The 16,021-nt window shown below is 29.0% G+C and overlaps 1 protein-coding gene across 1 annotated transcript in view; it reads left to right on the forward strand.

The window, feature by feature from the left end:
- Window positions 1-16,021, forward strand: part of LOC100201772 (sestrin-1) — a 62,111-nt gene that overhangs the window by 33,420 nt on the left and 12,670 nt on the right. The window contains exons 4-5 of the mRNA XM_065794011.1: window positions 2,525-2,707; window positions 7,437-7,803. Of these exons, the coding sequence (XP_065650083.1) occupies window positions 2,525-2,707; window positions 7,437-7,803 (550 nt within the window). The remainder of the gene's footprint in view (window positions 1-2,524; window positions 2,708-7,436; window positions 7,804-16,021) is intronic.

A 16,021-nucleotide genomic window follows, 5' to 3' on the forward strand; every position in this document is an offset into this window, starting at 1 on the left:
TTGCATAACAATTATTATTAATAATTGTTTATGTATATTTCACCAATAATATAGTAGATCAAAATGGAGTGGGCAGGTAGAACTAAGTGTACAGAGCTTAATGTTAAAAAGCAACAGCTATCCAAAATTACAAAGCGCTAAAAAATTGGGGATAAAAAACTTACAGGAATATAAAGGTAATATGAAACAGTTGAAACTATGTGCATAATGTGTAGATGGCATGGCTTATTTGAACTTAAAAACTATGTATATAGGTATGTGTGTTTTACTTAGAAAATACACTACGAGGCTTAAATGTTGTAAGAAATCTGAATGTGAAGAGATGTGTATCATTCAAAAACATACAACAAAAAGATTTTTTTATACAGAGGGAAAAGATAAATGGTTACCAAGCAAATATATGACCAGTGGTACCAGTGGTCAATGGCCAGTGGTAAAAAAAAACAATAAATAAATGATTAAGTAAATGCCTTTTTCAAATAAGCTAAACATTTGTATACTAATGAACAAATAAATATAATTTTATAATAAAAAGTTATATATAAAAATGTATGCATGCATTACATAGGAATAATATATACTTGTTACATAAAAATTATACAAATATATTTTACTAACAGATAGTAATTTATATTTTTGCTTTCCTCTTTAAAAAAACAAATAAAATATAGGAAAATCATTGTTTTTAATGTCGACTTAAAACTGTTTTTTTTTTCTGCTTTGCTTATCCAATTTCATTGCTGAAAATAACAACCACCTTAAATAACAAAAGTAAAAACAGTACCCAGATTATTAAAATTAATATTTTTTTTTTGTTTTCTCTTTTTAAATTTATTTTAGTTTTCTATTTTGTTAGTTTTACAAGACAAAAAGCCACACCTGTTTCCTGGGAAGGCTTGCAGAAGTGAGATCCTATTCAAGCTCAAATGCCCCCTCCAAGCAATCAGAGTGTATTGGCTTCTTATCAAAAAAAAAAAAAATTGGTTGTATAATCAGCGTGAATTAAAAAAAGTATAGGGCCAAGAATAGAACCTTGGGGAACCCCTGAAGTTACAGGGTATAAAGAATAGTTCATCAAGGACATCTTTTTGTCATCTGTTTATCAAGGACAACTTTTGTACTACAATTGACAAGGAAGGATTCAATAATTTTAAAAATGTTACCTGATACATCATTAGAAGAGAGCTTATGGAGAATACCAGCATGCCAAACTCTATCAAAGGCTTTAGAAATGTCATAAGCAATAGCCTTAACCTCTCCTCATCTATCTTATGCATGATAAAACCTATTGGTTATTACAGTTAACAAATCAGCATTAAAACGAAGATAAAAATTTATATTGGTGATCAGAAAGTAAGTTATTAGATTCAAAATGAGAAATTAAATGTTTGTTAAATAAACGCTCAAAAACCTTGCTTATGATAGTATAAAGACTAATTGGGTGGTAGTTAGACAAGTCAGATTGCTCTCCAGAATATTTGAAATAGGGATAACAGATGCTGCTTTTCAGCAGGCTGGAAAACAAGACTCTGATAAGCACTTGTTATATAGTTTTGAAAGCATAGTCAACGGCTCCGGAGAGCACTTCTGCAAGACTGTAACAGGTATGTTGTCTTGACCACAAGCTTTAGAAGAGTCTAAGCGGGAAATCACTTTAAATACAGATGCTGGAGTGACATGAATGTCAAGCAATGTATCAACCTGTTTGTCTGCTAGATTCTTCAGATTTCTTGGGAGCCTATTTTTGAGATAAAATACAAGGTTTCGTGACTTGAGAATAAGGGGCTTCAGCTAAGACAAAACTTTTTTACAATGTTTTCTAGAAATAATGAACAGGCGTCTGTTTTCTGGTGGATCATTTTGGTGGTGATATGTTGTTGCAGTTGTTGATGTCAATGTTGTTGATGTCAATATTTGTTCGTTGTTGATGTCAATGTTGTTGCAGCAAGTTTAAATATTTTGGGTAAATCCTGCTAGCTAACTAATGCAAACTCGGTTGAATTTTTTTAAAAAGGCTGTTTTTATATTTGAAATTTAATACTTGCTTATTTAAAAATTTGTTATAAAACATGTGACTATTATATACAAATTACTCAAGTCTTTTTTCTTTACTCCTTTATTCTTATCAATGTTAATATATATTATAAATGGTAAACTATATATTTAAATTTCTATATTATAAAGTATAAATAGTTTCCTGCTAAAGTCAAATTATTATTATTTTTATTATAAGCCATTAAGATTGTTTAGATTAATATTAAGATCGTTTAAACAAAAGTGTTTATCTTTTGAAAATATGTTGTCGCAACGTAGTACTTATAAATAATTTATTTATCATTTAATTTATTATTTATCATTATTTTAATTAAATTATTTATCATTATCATTTATTTTAATAAAAATTTTAATAAAAGTTTTAATACAAATTTTATTTTTTAAAGACATTTGTAGTGAAATTTTGTTGTTTATTACCAAAATTATTAGTTTTTTAAATGCATCTTAACATTTTTAATAACTTATTTAGGGTGCATCTCGACATCAATGTTCATTATTAATTGAAGGATGTGAGCAGATGTTTTTAATAAATCATGGTGATCCAAATTGGCTTAATGGATTATCTAATGTCCCACAAAAATTAAAAAATCTCAATAAGTTAAATGTAATACTTGCACATCAGCCATGGCTTATTAATGAAAATGTTATGGAGGTATTTTAATTATAGTTAATCATACTACCTACCCAAACTGGCAGTACTGGTAGTGGTACTGGTGCTGAGAATGAGTATAATACCATGCCCACCATGTCCTTGATAGTACTACGCTCAACTTGTTCTCCATATAGTAACTTTTTATTTCAAGGTTCTTGTTTTCGAATTGATGAGGTGAAACTGTAGTAACAATTAAAAAAAAAAAACACAGTTGAGCAGAGGTTTGGGGAGGCACTCTTTTAATTAAAACAAGTCCTTATTAAAACAAGTCTTTCAAGTTTTTAACTTTTTTCTAATCTTAAGATCGATTTGTTAATCTTTTTAAAAATTTTTGTGTTATTAAATTAAAAAAATTTTTTTACTTGACATGATTGGTGTGTGTATTATTATTTTATTAGATGTATAAATTATTTTAGTATATAATAGTAATATATAAATTACTTATTTTAATAATATGTATACATGAGCTATTCTGATTCTTAATAATATGTATGCATGAGCTAAATTAATAGTTTGTTTTTTGGTACCCCTCTGCCACTTTGCCCAAATTTAAGGTAGAAAGGATGAGAGGGGGGGGGGGCACAGATGTTTTGCAATAAATTGCAAAAGTGCAAAAATTAAAAACTCATCGTTATAAAATGTGCAAAAAGCAACAATTTGTTAACTACTTTTTTGGCTTAAAAATATGTATAAATGTGTTTAAAGTGAGATATTTTTTAAATTTATTAAGAAAAAAAAGAAAAATTAAAAAATCTATCCAAATAATATAAATAAATAAAATAAAATATATAAGTATAATTAAAACTAGATTAACTCAAAAAACCCTTTCTTTATTTTGTTTATGTCTTTAATTTTTTTATAAAATGTTTTATCTAATTAAAAATATTAAAACAAATCATGCAAATTGAATGATGGAAAACTTTATATGGATAAAATCATCTTTTTATTTATGCAAGTAATCAATATAAAACGGTGTTGTGTGATGCTAAGTTTCATTCTCAGTTTACTAAATCTTTTATTTAATCTCAGGTTCAAAGACATTTGAAAGATCTTTAAGGGTGTTTTATTTTTGGAGCAAAATTAACAAATACAAGTCTAACATTTAATCTCTCACATGTGGGTCTACTCTAGCCAAAAAGTCCTATAAGATTTCGGAACAAAAAAAAAGATGAAACTTTAATAACTATAAACACTTTTTAACTTATGTGTTTTAATTTAATAAATCTGAAATTTTTTTTGTTCTAAATTCTTATAGGATTCTATAGGACTCTTTGACAAGGATAATCTTGTTTCCTCTCCCAAAAATAAGGCAAAACTATCTGCCATGAACTTTTTTAATTCATGCCTTATATCTTATAATTAAATTTTTCCTTACATGCCATAGAAACAGGTTAATCCATTTTTAGACATCCAAATCAGTCCAGCTTCTTTTGCTAAAGTTATTTCTCTCATCAACTCTTCTTCAACCATTAGTCAAGACAACATTCCTAACATTCTCTAACAGTGTTCTCCAAATATCTCCTCAATACTCTAAAAGTGTTCTCCAAATTTCTCCTCAATACTCTAACAGTGTTCTTGATATATCTCCTCAATGCTCTCTAAACAATTTAACAAGTGCTCAACTGAATCTTGTTTTCTTGCCTGCTGGAAAATGGCAATTTTGAAAAACTCTGGATAACCTCTTACCATTAGACTCTCTATTTATTAATCCTTTTCCTACAGCTGACTGTTGTAACAGAAAGGTTCTATCATACATTAGATAAAAGGTAATAATCCTTGTCAGCAAGACAAGGATTGTTACCCTTAGTAATAATCCTTATTTATTAGACAATTTAATATATCAAAGGTTTTTGATAATGTCTGATTTGATAAAGTTCTGGACCTCTTTATAAACTAAAATCACATGTAAAATCCTGGAACTAGATATATTTTCTATTAAAATCCAAGGATTAAAAATATAGCTCAGGATTACAAACCATAGTGTAATCTAATCTAATGTATGAAAATTAGAAAAGATTTTAAGGTTTTTTTATTTTATTTTATCCTTGAGGTTGCTGAGGTTGCTTATTTTTAATTGTTGTTACAACCCTTTCTCAACTTTTTAACTCCAATACACCAATCTTGACAATGCTGCTGCATATAGAAACTAGTTATTCATTTCAAACCTCTAGGTTATAAGCGTAATTTAAAATAGCTGTTTTACATCTTAGAGTTTTTTATTCATTTTTTCAAGATTTTTAATAAATATTTTCTGCATTTAACAAAATATTTTAATTAAAATTTTGTTTGACGCATTTTAAATACGATCTCTAGCTGAAGTAAAAATATATTTATTTTTAAAAGCCATTTAAAAGCGGTCTCAATACTTAGATTGCTTGTACTTCCCTCGCTCAAAAATTTAGAGTTTGAACTTGTACCAAGTTTTACTCAAAAACAAATATAAATGTAATTTTTTAAAATAAAATTACATTTATATTTGTTTTTGAGTAAAATAAAAATAAGTGTTTATTAGGGTTGCAAGGAAAATTTTATTTACCCAATTTTCCAGGGCCTTTTTGAAGTTTGAATGTTTTTCAAAACTTACGTTTTTACAAATAGTGATTTCTTGATATCCAACTAAGAGACCCTTTTCATGGGTATCTTAGTCAGACATTTTGAAGCAAAAATTATGATTTTAAAGTTCTCTTTTTTAAGGTTTTACCTTGAACTGCTGGTTTACTGAGTAGTGGTAACATTAGGCTTGTTTCCAGTCTTCTATAAAGCAACTAAAGTTGTTTGCTAAGAATATCATTACGAATATTATTTTTTAGTCATCCTGCGAGGAACTGACTGCTATTTTATTTGTTAATTTACTTATTTTTTTGTGTGGATGTGTATATATACATCAGCGTGGAAAATAGGAAATTGATTTGCGCGGCAAACTCATCGAATTGATGGTCAATTGTTTTTTTAGGTGGTTTAAAAAACTTTATAAAAATTAAAAAAAAAATGTAATGATTTTATTTAAAATGTATATTTTTTTCTTTTTAAATTTTTATCTGATTAATAGTTCATCATGATTGAAACTAAACAAAAAATAACTTAATGCTTAAAAATTAACAAACTTATATTCTTTTTAAAATAATAATTTTAAATAAAATCATTGCATTTTTCAAATTTTAACTCACAAATAACCAACATTCAAATTATCTGCTAACATTTAAAAAAATGCTTGCGTGCAAAGATTTTTTTTCAATTAAAAGAAGAAGTTTGATAATATCCAAGTAATTTAATGTTGAGTTTTTTTTCTTTAATATTAAAACAAATTTTATACAATATTAAAAAAATTTAAACTGAATACTTAATGCTAAAAAGAATGGTTTTATGAATGCTATAAAAAAATGAAAGCATTATTTTTCTCTTTTTATTTGCCATATTTTATGTTATTTAGGTGGGTTGGTGTTTAAAGATTCTGTTATTTAGGTGGGTTGGTGTTTGAAAGTTCTGTTATTTAGGTGGGTTGGTGTTTGAAGATTCTGTTATTTAGGTGGGTTGATGTTTGAAGATTCTGTTATTTAGGTGGGTTGGTGTTCAAAGATTCTGTTATTTAGGTGGGTTGGTGTTTGAAGATTCTGTTATTCTTAATTCAATAATAGAAAGAAAAAAATGTAAGCAAGCAATTGACTTAAAAGCGATTTATTTATTGCAATCTCTTAAACAGGAAAAAGCCACAAAAAAAAAAAATTAATGAAAAGATTAAATGAAAAACAAAAAAAAACAAAAAAACAATTGGAAGAGGAAAGATTTTTACATACAAAAATTTTAGATAATATTAAATCTCTACTTATAATGAGCAGAAAATATTTTATTATTCATAACTATTTAAACTTGGTATTAAATACTAAGAAGACGATTGTTTTATGAAACACTACTATAAAAATTACTAATGTTACATAAAATGAGATTTTACTAAACATGTATATTTTTAAAAATCCTATTATAGAAAATTTTAAATTTACCTATAAATCATTCATACATGTAATACATTTGCAGCAAAAAATTACAAGAAAATAAATAGATTTAACAAAAAAAAGTGACAGTTATAAGAAAGCATAGTTAAAAGCACAGTTAAAAGACAATTAAAATGTTCTCTACAGCAATTATTACATATTTTTATATTATTACAAAAATAATATATAAAATATTTTTATAAAAATAATAATAAAATATATTGACACAATAATAAAAGAACTTCAATCATTTATGGAAAAGAAGTTTTTAACCATCAGCAAAATTAAAGTAATTCAAATATGTGAAGGAAAAAAACAACAAAAAAAATTGATTTAGTTTACATCATAAATTTGTCAACAAATCAAATTAAAGTAGCATGTCATAAACAATAAAACAATTTGTAAGACTTATTCAAAAATTTAAACCTTTTATGAAATTTTAGTATATGCATTTTCTAAATTACGTCATGATTGATTGTAAAACCTTGTTTTTTAAAAATCTATTTTTTTTTACCGTTCAAACATGACTGGCAAGAAATCATTTTGGAGGGTCAAAATAGGAATTTTAGTCAATTCAGATAGTCATTGACTGTTGACTGGCTGTTATTTTCCATTATATATATATATATATATATATATATATATATATATATATATATATATATATATATATATATATATATAAAAATAAATATCGAGCAATTTAAATACAATTACTTATTTAGATATGTTTTTTCTAGATCTTATTAAATAATCAAGTTTCAGAAGATAATTGGTCAAAGTCTGAACTTGCTCAAGCAATTGTTATATTAGTTCATTTTCAAACATTATCTGGATTTGTATACGGATGTGGTGTTGCTCCAGAAATTGATATGCACAATGGAAGTACACTTCGAAGCATGTCTGTAAGTGAAACTAGTTCTGGGACTGAAACCATAACACCAACAAAATTAAAAGCTAACTCATTTACATATGATGGTGGAAGTACTGCTGCATTGTTGCAGAAGATTCAAAGTGTGATAGATGAACAAATTAGTTCTTCTCAAAGTGAAGAAGATGAACAACTAGAAAAACTCAGACAATTCAAAGAAGTTGAAACCAAGGAATGTAAGCAAATTTTGTTTTGACAATCATTAGCCATTTAAAAACAGTCATCATCATCATCATCATCATCATCATCATCATCATCATCATCATCATCATCATCATCATCATTGTCGTCATCATCATCTGCATCACCATCATCAACATTGTCCTGTAAAGGTTAATTCTTTACATGTTGATGCCAAATCATCTGCATCTTTATGCTCAACTCAAAGATGCAGATGATTAGTTACATATGTCTCATACTACATAAATCTTCTCTGAATCAACTTTACTGGTTCAATTCAAAAGTTTCACCAGCTAATTCAATTATAGCTATATCTATAATAAAAGTTATTTGCACACTATCCACCACTATTTATTTTGATCAATTTTTTGACTTCACTTACCAAAAGTACATTTTTTTACCATCAAAAGCAGAACTAATAATATATAAATACAACTACTTGTCTAGTGAAACCATTGAATACAAGAGGTAGAGTTTTTTTTCTCTTGTGAAACCATTGAATACAAGCAAGTTTTCTTTTTGCTTGTGAAACCATTGAATACAAACTGTAGAGTCTACTTTTTTCTTGTGAAACCATTGAATACAAGCAAGTTTTCTCTAATACCTTTTTAACTTAGTGCACAAGGTAAGTTAAAGCAAGGTTTTCCATTTAATACACAAGTTGATTGTATTTTCAGTAGTAGTTTTTTCTGCTTGCTCATTCTTGACTTTAGAATTTATAACTTTTGTCTTATTCATGTTTATCTCTTTTGGTTACGTTCATTACATTGGTTACATTCCATCTTTTCTTCAAATAAATTTTATTATTTGTTCTTCTTTTGTCTCTGAATTTTAGAGAGAGCTTCCAAGGCGATAAAAAAAGCATTGCCAGCAATTAACACTGAATCATAACAGATACCAAACTTTATTTAAAAACTATTGCTCTTTATCTTTTCTTTTGATTGCTAGATGGGTTTTTAGAGACATTAACTTATTTTAAAATTGGTTTAGTATTTAATATTTTTAATAAACTCAATCTTGACTTGAAACTTAAGTTTTTATGTAATATTTAGGAGATGTCAAAGAGTAAATAATTCCATCAAAATATTTTTTGTTATAAAAAAAACTACTTAAGCCCTATAAGAAATATTTATATAGCTTATAGCTTTTTAAAAACTTTATTTTTGAAATTTGAAGTTTGTTTTTTATGTTTAAAGTTTGCTCATTCAATTTTTTTTTATTTTCTTAAAACCGTGTCTATTTTTTTTGAAAATAGGCTTTGTTGAAACTTCATAAAGAAGGTTCACATCACTCTCAACAGATTGATTGTGCTGAAAAATCACAGCCCAGTTTAATTAGAATTTTGTTTTTATTCTTTTTTTTATTCTAATTCACTCTCAACAAGGCTGCAAGCAACCACTATTAAGTTGGGACTTACTAGAAAACAAATAATATAGTGTTAAAGAACAAGGAAACGGTTGGCAGAAGACTTGAATAGTTGTAGGTTAATGAGTTAAATGAGTCAGGAAAACATGTAGATGGGAGAGAGTTCCAAAAGATCAAAGTACAGCGAAAATACTAGACAAATAAAAGTTTTTAGAGCATGCAGGTACAGATACAGTAAAAGGATGTTACTTTGATAAATGACGAGTCAAGCAAGAATGAGTTTTAATTGATGGAACTAGAGATGATAGGTCCTTTGGGCAGCGACCACGATAGTAGGACCTATTTTTAGAAAAAAGAAAGTTTCCAATGTGTTTATGGACTGTGTCTTAAAGAAAAAGAGCATCATTAGAAGAGCTAGCCCAAAATATGGCGAATATAACAATATTCAATACAGGGACAAATACAAGATTTGTATAGGTAGTGAGTGGAATCAGGAGTAAGAAAGTGGTGAGCACAATAAAGAGAACTTTGTGAACAATGGTATATATAGTTTCCATGAGAGGTCAGTAGTAAACAATAAAGAAGATGCCAAGAAGAGGACTTTGTGAGAGAGTTGCTATTCATTAATATAGGAATCTTGACAGTATAGCAATAATTGCTTGCAGTAAATAACTAAGTTTTTTTGAAATTAAAATTCAAAAGCCACTACAAACCCTAAGCTATTACAGAAGTGAGATCAGATTCAAGATCGGCAGCCTGTTCCAAACGATCGAAAAGTGAAGATTTTTTTTATACAGGAATATAAAGTGATCAGCGAATAAAGCCACTTAAGATGTAAGGTTGTCAGGAAGATCATTAATCTAGTTAAGTAACAAAAGAGAATCAAGGATGGAACCTTAGTGTACCCCAGAAGTTACTGTAAATGAAGAAGAGTCTTGACCTTTGTAAATGACTTCAATAAAGTGTTTAGAAAGAAATGATTTGATAATCTCAACAAACTTTCCCAGATACACCATACAAAGCAAGCATGGAAAAGCAACGTTATGATGATGTGATAATGGTTGGAGGTTGGCTGCAAGAGCAAGTCCACCTTTGTTTACAGTGCATTTTTGGACCTTGTCTAAAAGAGAAATGGCATCATTGGACGATCTGCCCCAGATATGACAACAGTATTACATACAAGGACAGATTTGACATTTATAGAGATAAAGAATAGAATCATGATTAAGAAAGTGACAAGCATGATAAAGGGATGCAACCTTAGCAGATACTAATTTTACAATCATTTTGATATGTGGTTTCCAAAAAAGATCAGTATAAGAGTTAATCCTAGAAGATGAAGGTTAGATGACTACATCAATTACACAACACTCTCCGATTGCTTGGATGGAGCTCAAATGCTCCCTCCAAGCAATCGGAGAGTGTTGGCTTTTTATCAAAACAAGAATGTTAGTATCATCAGCAAACAATGCCACATAGGTTTAAGAATTTTTGGGAGATCATTACTGTAAATTACAAGGTCCCCACCCACCCCTTACCCCCTCCCACCCCGTTGCTACAGGCCTAAATTAAAGAGTATAGGGCCAAGGATAGAACCTTGAGGAACCCCTGAAAATACAGGATATAAAAAAGAGTGGTGTCTATCGAGGATAACTTTTATACTTCGATTGATAATGAAGAATTCAATAATCCTAAAGGATTTACCTGATACACTGTAAGAAGAGAGCTTATGGAGAAGACCAGCATGCCAAACTTTATCAAAGGCTTTAGAAATGTCATAAGCAATAGTATTAACCTCTCCTCATCTATCTTATGCATGGTAAAACCTATTGGTTAACACTGTTAACAAATCAGCATTAAAACGAGAAGATAGAAATTTATATTGATGATCAGAAAGTAAGTTATTAGATTCAAAATGAGAAATTTGAGTCTTTATTTAACAAATGTTTGTTAAATAAAGACTCAAAAACCTTGCTTATCATAGTAAGAAGACTAATTGGGTGGTAATTAGACAATTTAAATTGCTCTCCAAAATTTTTGAAATAAGGATAACAGATACTGCTTTTCAGCAGGCTGGAAAATAAGACTCTGATAAGCACTTGTTCAATAGTTTTACAAAACTATTGAACAAGTGCTTATCAGAGTCTTATTTTCCAGCCTGCTGAAAAGCAGTATCTGTTATCCTTATTTCAAAAATTTTGGAGAGCAATTTAAATTGTCTAATTACCACCCAATTAGTCTTCTTACTATGATAAGCAAGGTTTTTGAGTCTTTATTTAACAAACATTTGTTAAATAAAGACTCAAATTTCTCATTTTGAATCTAATAACTTACTTTCTGATCATCAATATAAATTTCTTATTTTATAGACGACAGCTCCGAAGAACACTTTTGCAAGAATATAACAAGTATGTTGAAATTGCAACAGCACAATCAGAGGAAAATTATGGAGAAGGGTGAGGGTTGACTTATAATCTTTGAGAGGAAATCAAAGATAACATGCCAACCTAAATCCAAGATGTTTTGTAAGAAGCACATTTGTCAGCAGGAAGATAAAAAATTTCTACTCAAGGACCATCATGAAAAAAATCACAAAAAGAGTCCCAATCAGCTTCAAATTAGTTGTAAGAGGTACGATGATAAGGAGATTCACATGATGAAGGAGATAATTGTTTTAGAGAGATCAAACCGTTATAAGAAGCACCTAAATGTGAATGTGGAGAAACTAAGCACTGACTAGAATCAGAAACAAGACATAAGCTGAGTGGAAAATGTCAATGATTCGGATTGTCTGGAAAATGAGTTGGAAAGTTAATTATTTGTGTTAGAGATTAAGAAAGACAAAAGTTGTGGGCCTTAATGCCTGCACAATTAATGACTCTAGAGCCAAGCCATTCAGTGTTATGAGCATTAAAGTCACCAACAACAACGATATTGGCTGAAAAATAAAGAGAAAGGGCTAGGTCAATTTGATCAGAAATAACATCAAAAAGAGTGCAATCTTGAGGTGAAGGAAAATTTAGAGATTTAGAGTCTGTCAATCGTTTTCTTGCTCTATAAACTTCATCTTTTCTTTATCTTGCTCTATAAACTTTATCTTTTTACTTCCAACTCTAATAGTGGTTGCTTGCAGCCTTGATGGAAGATGTTGGAAAAAAAATATATATGGTGATGACAATTGTTTTTTTGTGCTTTATAGTTTTTTGGTACTTGATTCATTTTTTAAATGTGTTAAAGAACTTGACTCTAAGCACAGGTGATACTCAGTACACTATCTAATAGTCCAAGCAATCGCCTTATTACTATTAATAAACCCTAAGCCCTAACAAAGGGCTCCAAATGTGTCTTTTAAAATGCATAAAAAAATAGGGACACCATCCATGCACAACATGGCACTGATTATACTCTGGGTTTTTATAGGTGTTGATAGACTCAGCCTCTCTGAAAGCTACCAAGTTTAGAAAAGTGGACTACCAGGCGACCTCAAAACTGAGTTTTAGAGTTTTAGAACCATCAGAGTTCGGGAAGCCTGACTACCAGCTGGCCTTAAAACCTAAAAACTTAGTTTTAGAGCCGTACCCTCATTATGAGATAATAGATTATGTTGCTTAGTCTTAAAAAAGAGACATAAGCAAAGCCCATGCATTAAGTCAAGAAAATCCAACATTAAACATACTTAACTGGAAACAATGTCTTATAAATACATCTACGCCAGCCTAATAGATGAAGAAGGGTGTAGGTTTGTCAACAGATAGAATCTGTTTACCCCTTTAAGTCTTTGCGTAGGATGCCTTCACATGACATTAGCTGGATGCATTTAATGTCTGCCACAGTGAGTATTTTTATCGAGACACCATCTCTAGTCTTTACTCAACCAAAAGCCTCAAGGTTGTGGGTGTTTCAAGAGTTGGCTTTTTCTAGCCTTCCCCTAAAACGGCGTTTCCTACAACGCAGCATGACTTGAAGTAGGTTGTACTGGATTACATGTTACCAGTAGCTGGAAAATCTGACCCGGCCATTTCTTGAAGTAATAAATAGGCTTTAGTTCTAAAGAGAGTTGTTCTTTTAGAAAAAGATTAAAAAGTTTATTGCAATTAGATAAAGCAACTGCACAAAAAAGGTGAAAACCATGGAGTAGAATGAGGCTTGACTTAGAAATGACAAGATAGAACAAAAGTTTATATACCTACCTGGATCCTGGCAGTTATGTAGAAGACACATTTATCAGTGAATGAAAAGAAATTAGTCTTATGTCTGTCATGAACAAAATCATAAAAAGAATCTCAGCATAGTAATAAGTAGTGTGATTATCTGATGTCTGAAGAAGTACAAGATTAAGTACAAGATGATAGATTAATAGTGAAGAAGTACAAGATGATAGATTAATAGTGAAGAAGTACAAGATGATAGATTAATAGTGAAGAAGTACAAGATGATAGATTAATAGTGAAGAAGTACAAGATGATAGATTAATAGTGAAGAAGTACAAGATGATAGATTAATAGTGAAGAAGTACAAGATGATAGATTAATAGTGAAGAAGTACAAGATGATAGATTAATAGTGAAGAAGTACAAGATGATAGATTAATAGTGAAGAAGTACAAGATGATAGATTAATAGTGAAGAAGTACAAGATGATAGATTAATAGTGAAGAAGTACAAGATGATAGATTAATAGTGATCATTGTATGGTTGGGACCACACAAAGGAGAGCAAGGAAAATCTGAACAAAGCTAGGGTCAGTTACAAGGCACAAATTAAAGAGTGAAGGAAAGTGATTAGGGTTGTCTTGAAAACTAGTCATAAAGTTGACTGTCTGAGTAAGAGATTGAAAAATACAGAAGTGAATTGCTTTAGTGCCAGCAAGTTTAGTGGTGTTAGTGTTAAGCCATACACTGTAGTAAACATTATAGTCAAGGGGATGGTCAATTTGATCAGATATTGCTCCTAAAAGAGTGCAGTCTTAAGAAGGAGAATGATAAAGAATAAAGAGGTGAAAAAGTTAAGGTGGTGCTAAATAAAAGGCATAAAAGAATGGGCAGAGGATTCAAACCTGATTTCTTGACAATTAGGTGTATGCCAAAAATTATAAAACCATCCTAAATTTTATTAAACTTTAAAGGCTTTAGAAATGTCTAGGGTAATAGCCCCAACCTCTCCACAGCTATCTCTAATGCATACATAACTTTCTGGTACCATGCATTCTTGATTGTTCCTCTCTCTGACTGTGACTTGATTTAACATCTCTAGATGTGAAAATGATTTAACATCTCTAGATGTTGTTTTGACAAAGTTCTCAAACTGTTCAGCAGTAATTATGTGTTGTATATCCGTACCATGACTGTGGGTAACGTAATTTGAATCGTACTTTTAGGTGCGGATCCAAAAAAGTAATAATTCAAATTAAATTCCAGTTTTTTTGTTGCCAGAATTGTCATCATAAATAGTCAAGAAGGTTCAAACCGAAGATAATAATTTATGTACTTGGGCTACATATCAATTGTGATCTGGTAGGTTTATTTTGGTACTCTGTAGGAGCTATTTTAGCTTAATCTTCAAGCAAAATTTTGCATCGTGTTTTGTGAAACCATCAGTACATAACTGTTTTATTTTTGTATACTACTTTAATTATAAAACTTAAGTAAAGATTCTTGATCTCATGTATAATTCATTCAGCTGTATGTAACTTTGTTTACACTTTAAAGAAAAAAAAATTAGGTCTAGATTAGCTGCTGTATAAATACCGTGACTTATTAAATACTGTAATTAATTAGCACATAATTGAATATTTAGCACATTATCCAATAATTAGCACATGATCAAATAATATTCACTACGAAAAAATGAGTAAATTGAAAGTTACTATTTTTTGGATTTTTACTGACCTTACCATAAAATGTATATTTTTACTTATTTAATTTTATTTTAGATATTTTGCCTAGTATAATAAATTTTCATCATAGAATGAGTAAAACAGGAGATACAGGGAAATAAAATCTTAGTTAGCAATTTATCTAAACCCACAAGCCAAATTCTTAGTTATCAATTTTTTTAAACCCGCAAGTCAAATTCACAAAATAAAGAGTTGAATGTTTTTTTTTGCCATTAAATTATTAATAATAGAACTCAATTGTCAAGGCATATTAAAAAATTCTGAAAGTGTCCTGATGAAGTAAAAGTAATATGTAAAAAATATAAATAATAAGGGTGCTGCTAATATATATAATAATATATATATAAATATATATATATATATATATATATATATATATATATATATATATATATATATATATATATATATATATATATATATATATATATATACATTAGTGATGTACCAATAACAAAAATTTTGGCTGATGCCGATACTGATGCCGATGGATAGGAAAAGGCCGATACCGATGCCGATACTGATGAATTAACTTATTACTAAAGTTTTGAAGATATAAAGCCATAGAACTATAAATCTGGTAAATTTTTTCATGGAATCCGTACTGGTAAACAAATACTTGGACCCAAATCAGAGCCAAACAATTACTTTAAAAGATGTTAGAAAAACTCAGTTAAAAAAATATACATTTCTTATCTTTTTTACTATGAAAAGAAAGCTTTCAAAAAAATAAATACAATTTTAGAGGAACGTATTTTATTTCAATTTTAAAAAGAAAATATTATGATAAGCAGTTTACTTTTAATCTCTTTATAAAAAGCAAATAAAAAAAAACATTTTCCGTTGGTAGATGCCCATCCATCAGTTGTAAATGAAATATATGAAGCATCATTTATTTCTTTTTGGACCTTTTGTCTGACCTTGTTGTATATATTTTGAAAAACAGTTTTTAATG

This window comes from Hydra vulgaris, chromosome 03, assembly GCF_038396675.1.
Source record: "Hydra vulgaris chromosome 03, alternate assembly HydraT2T_AEP".
NCBI classification, from domain to species: domain Eukaryota; kingdom Metazoa; phylum Cnidaria; class Hydrozoa; order Anthoathecata; family Hydridae; genus Hydra; species Hydra vulgaris.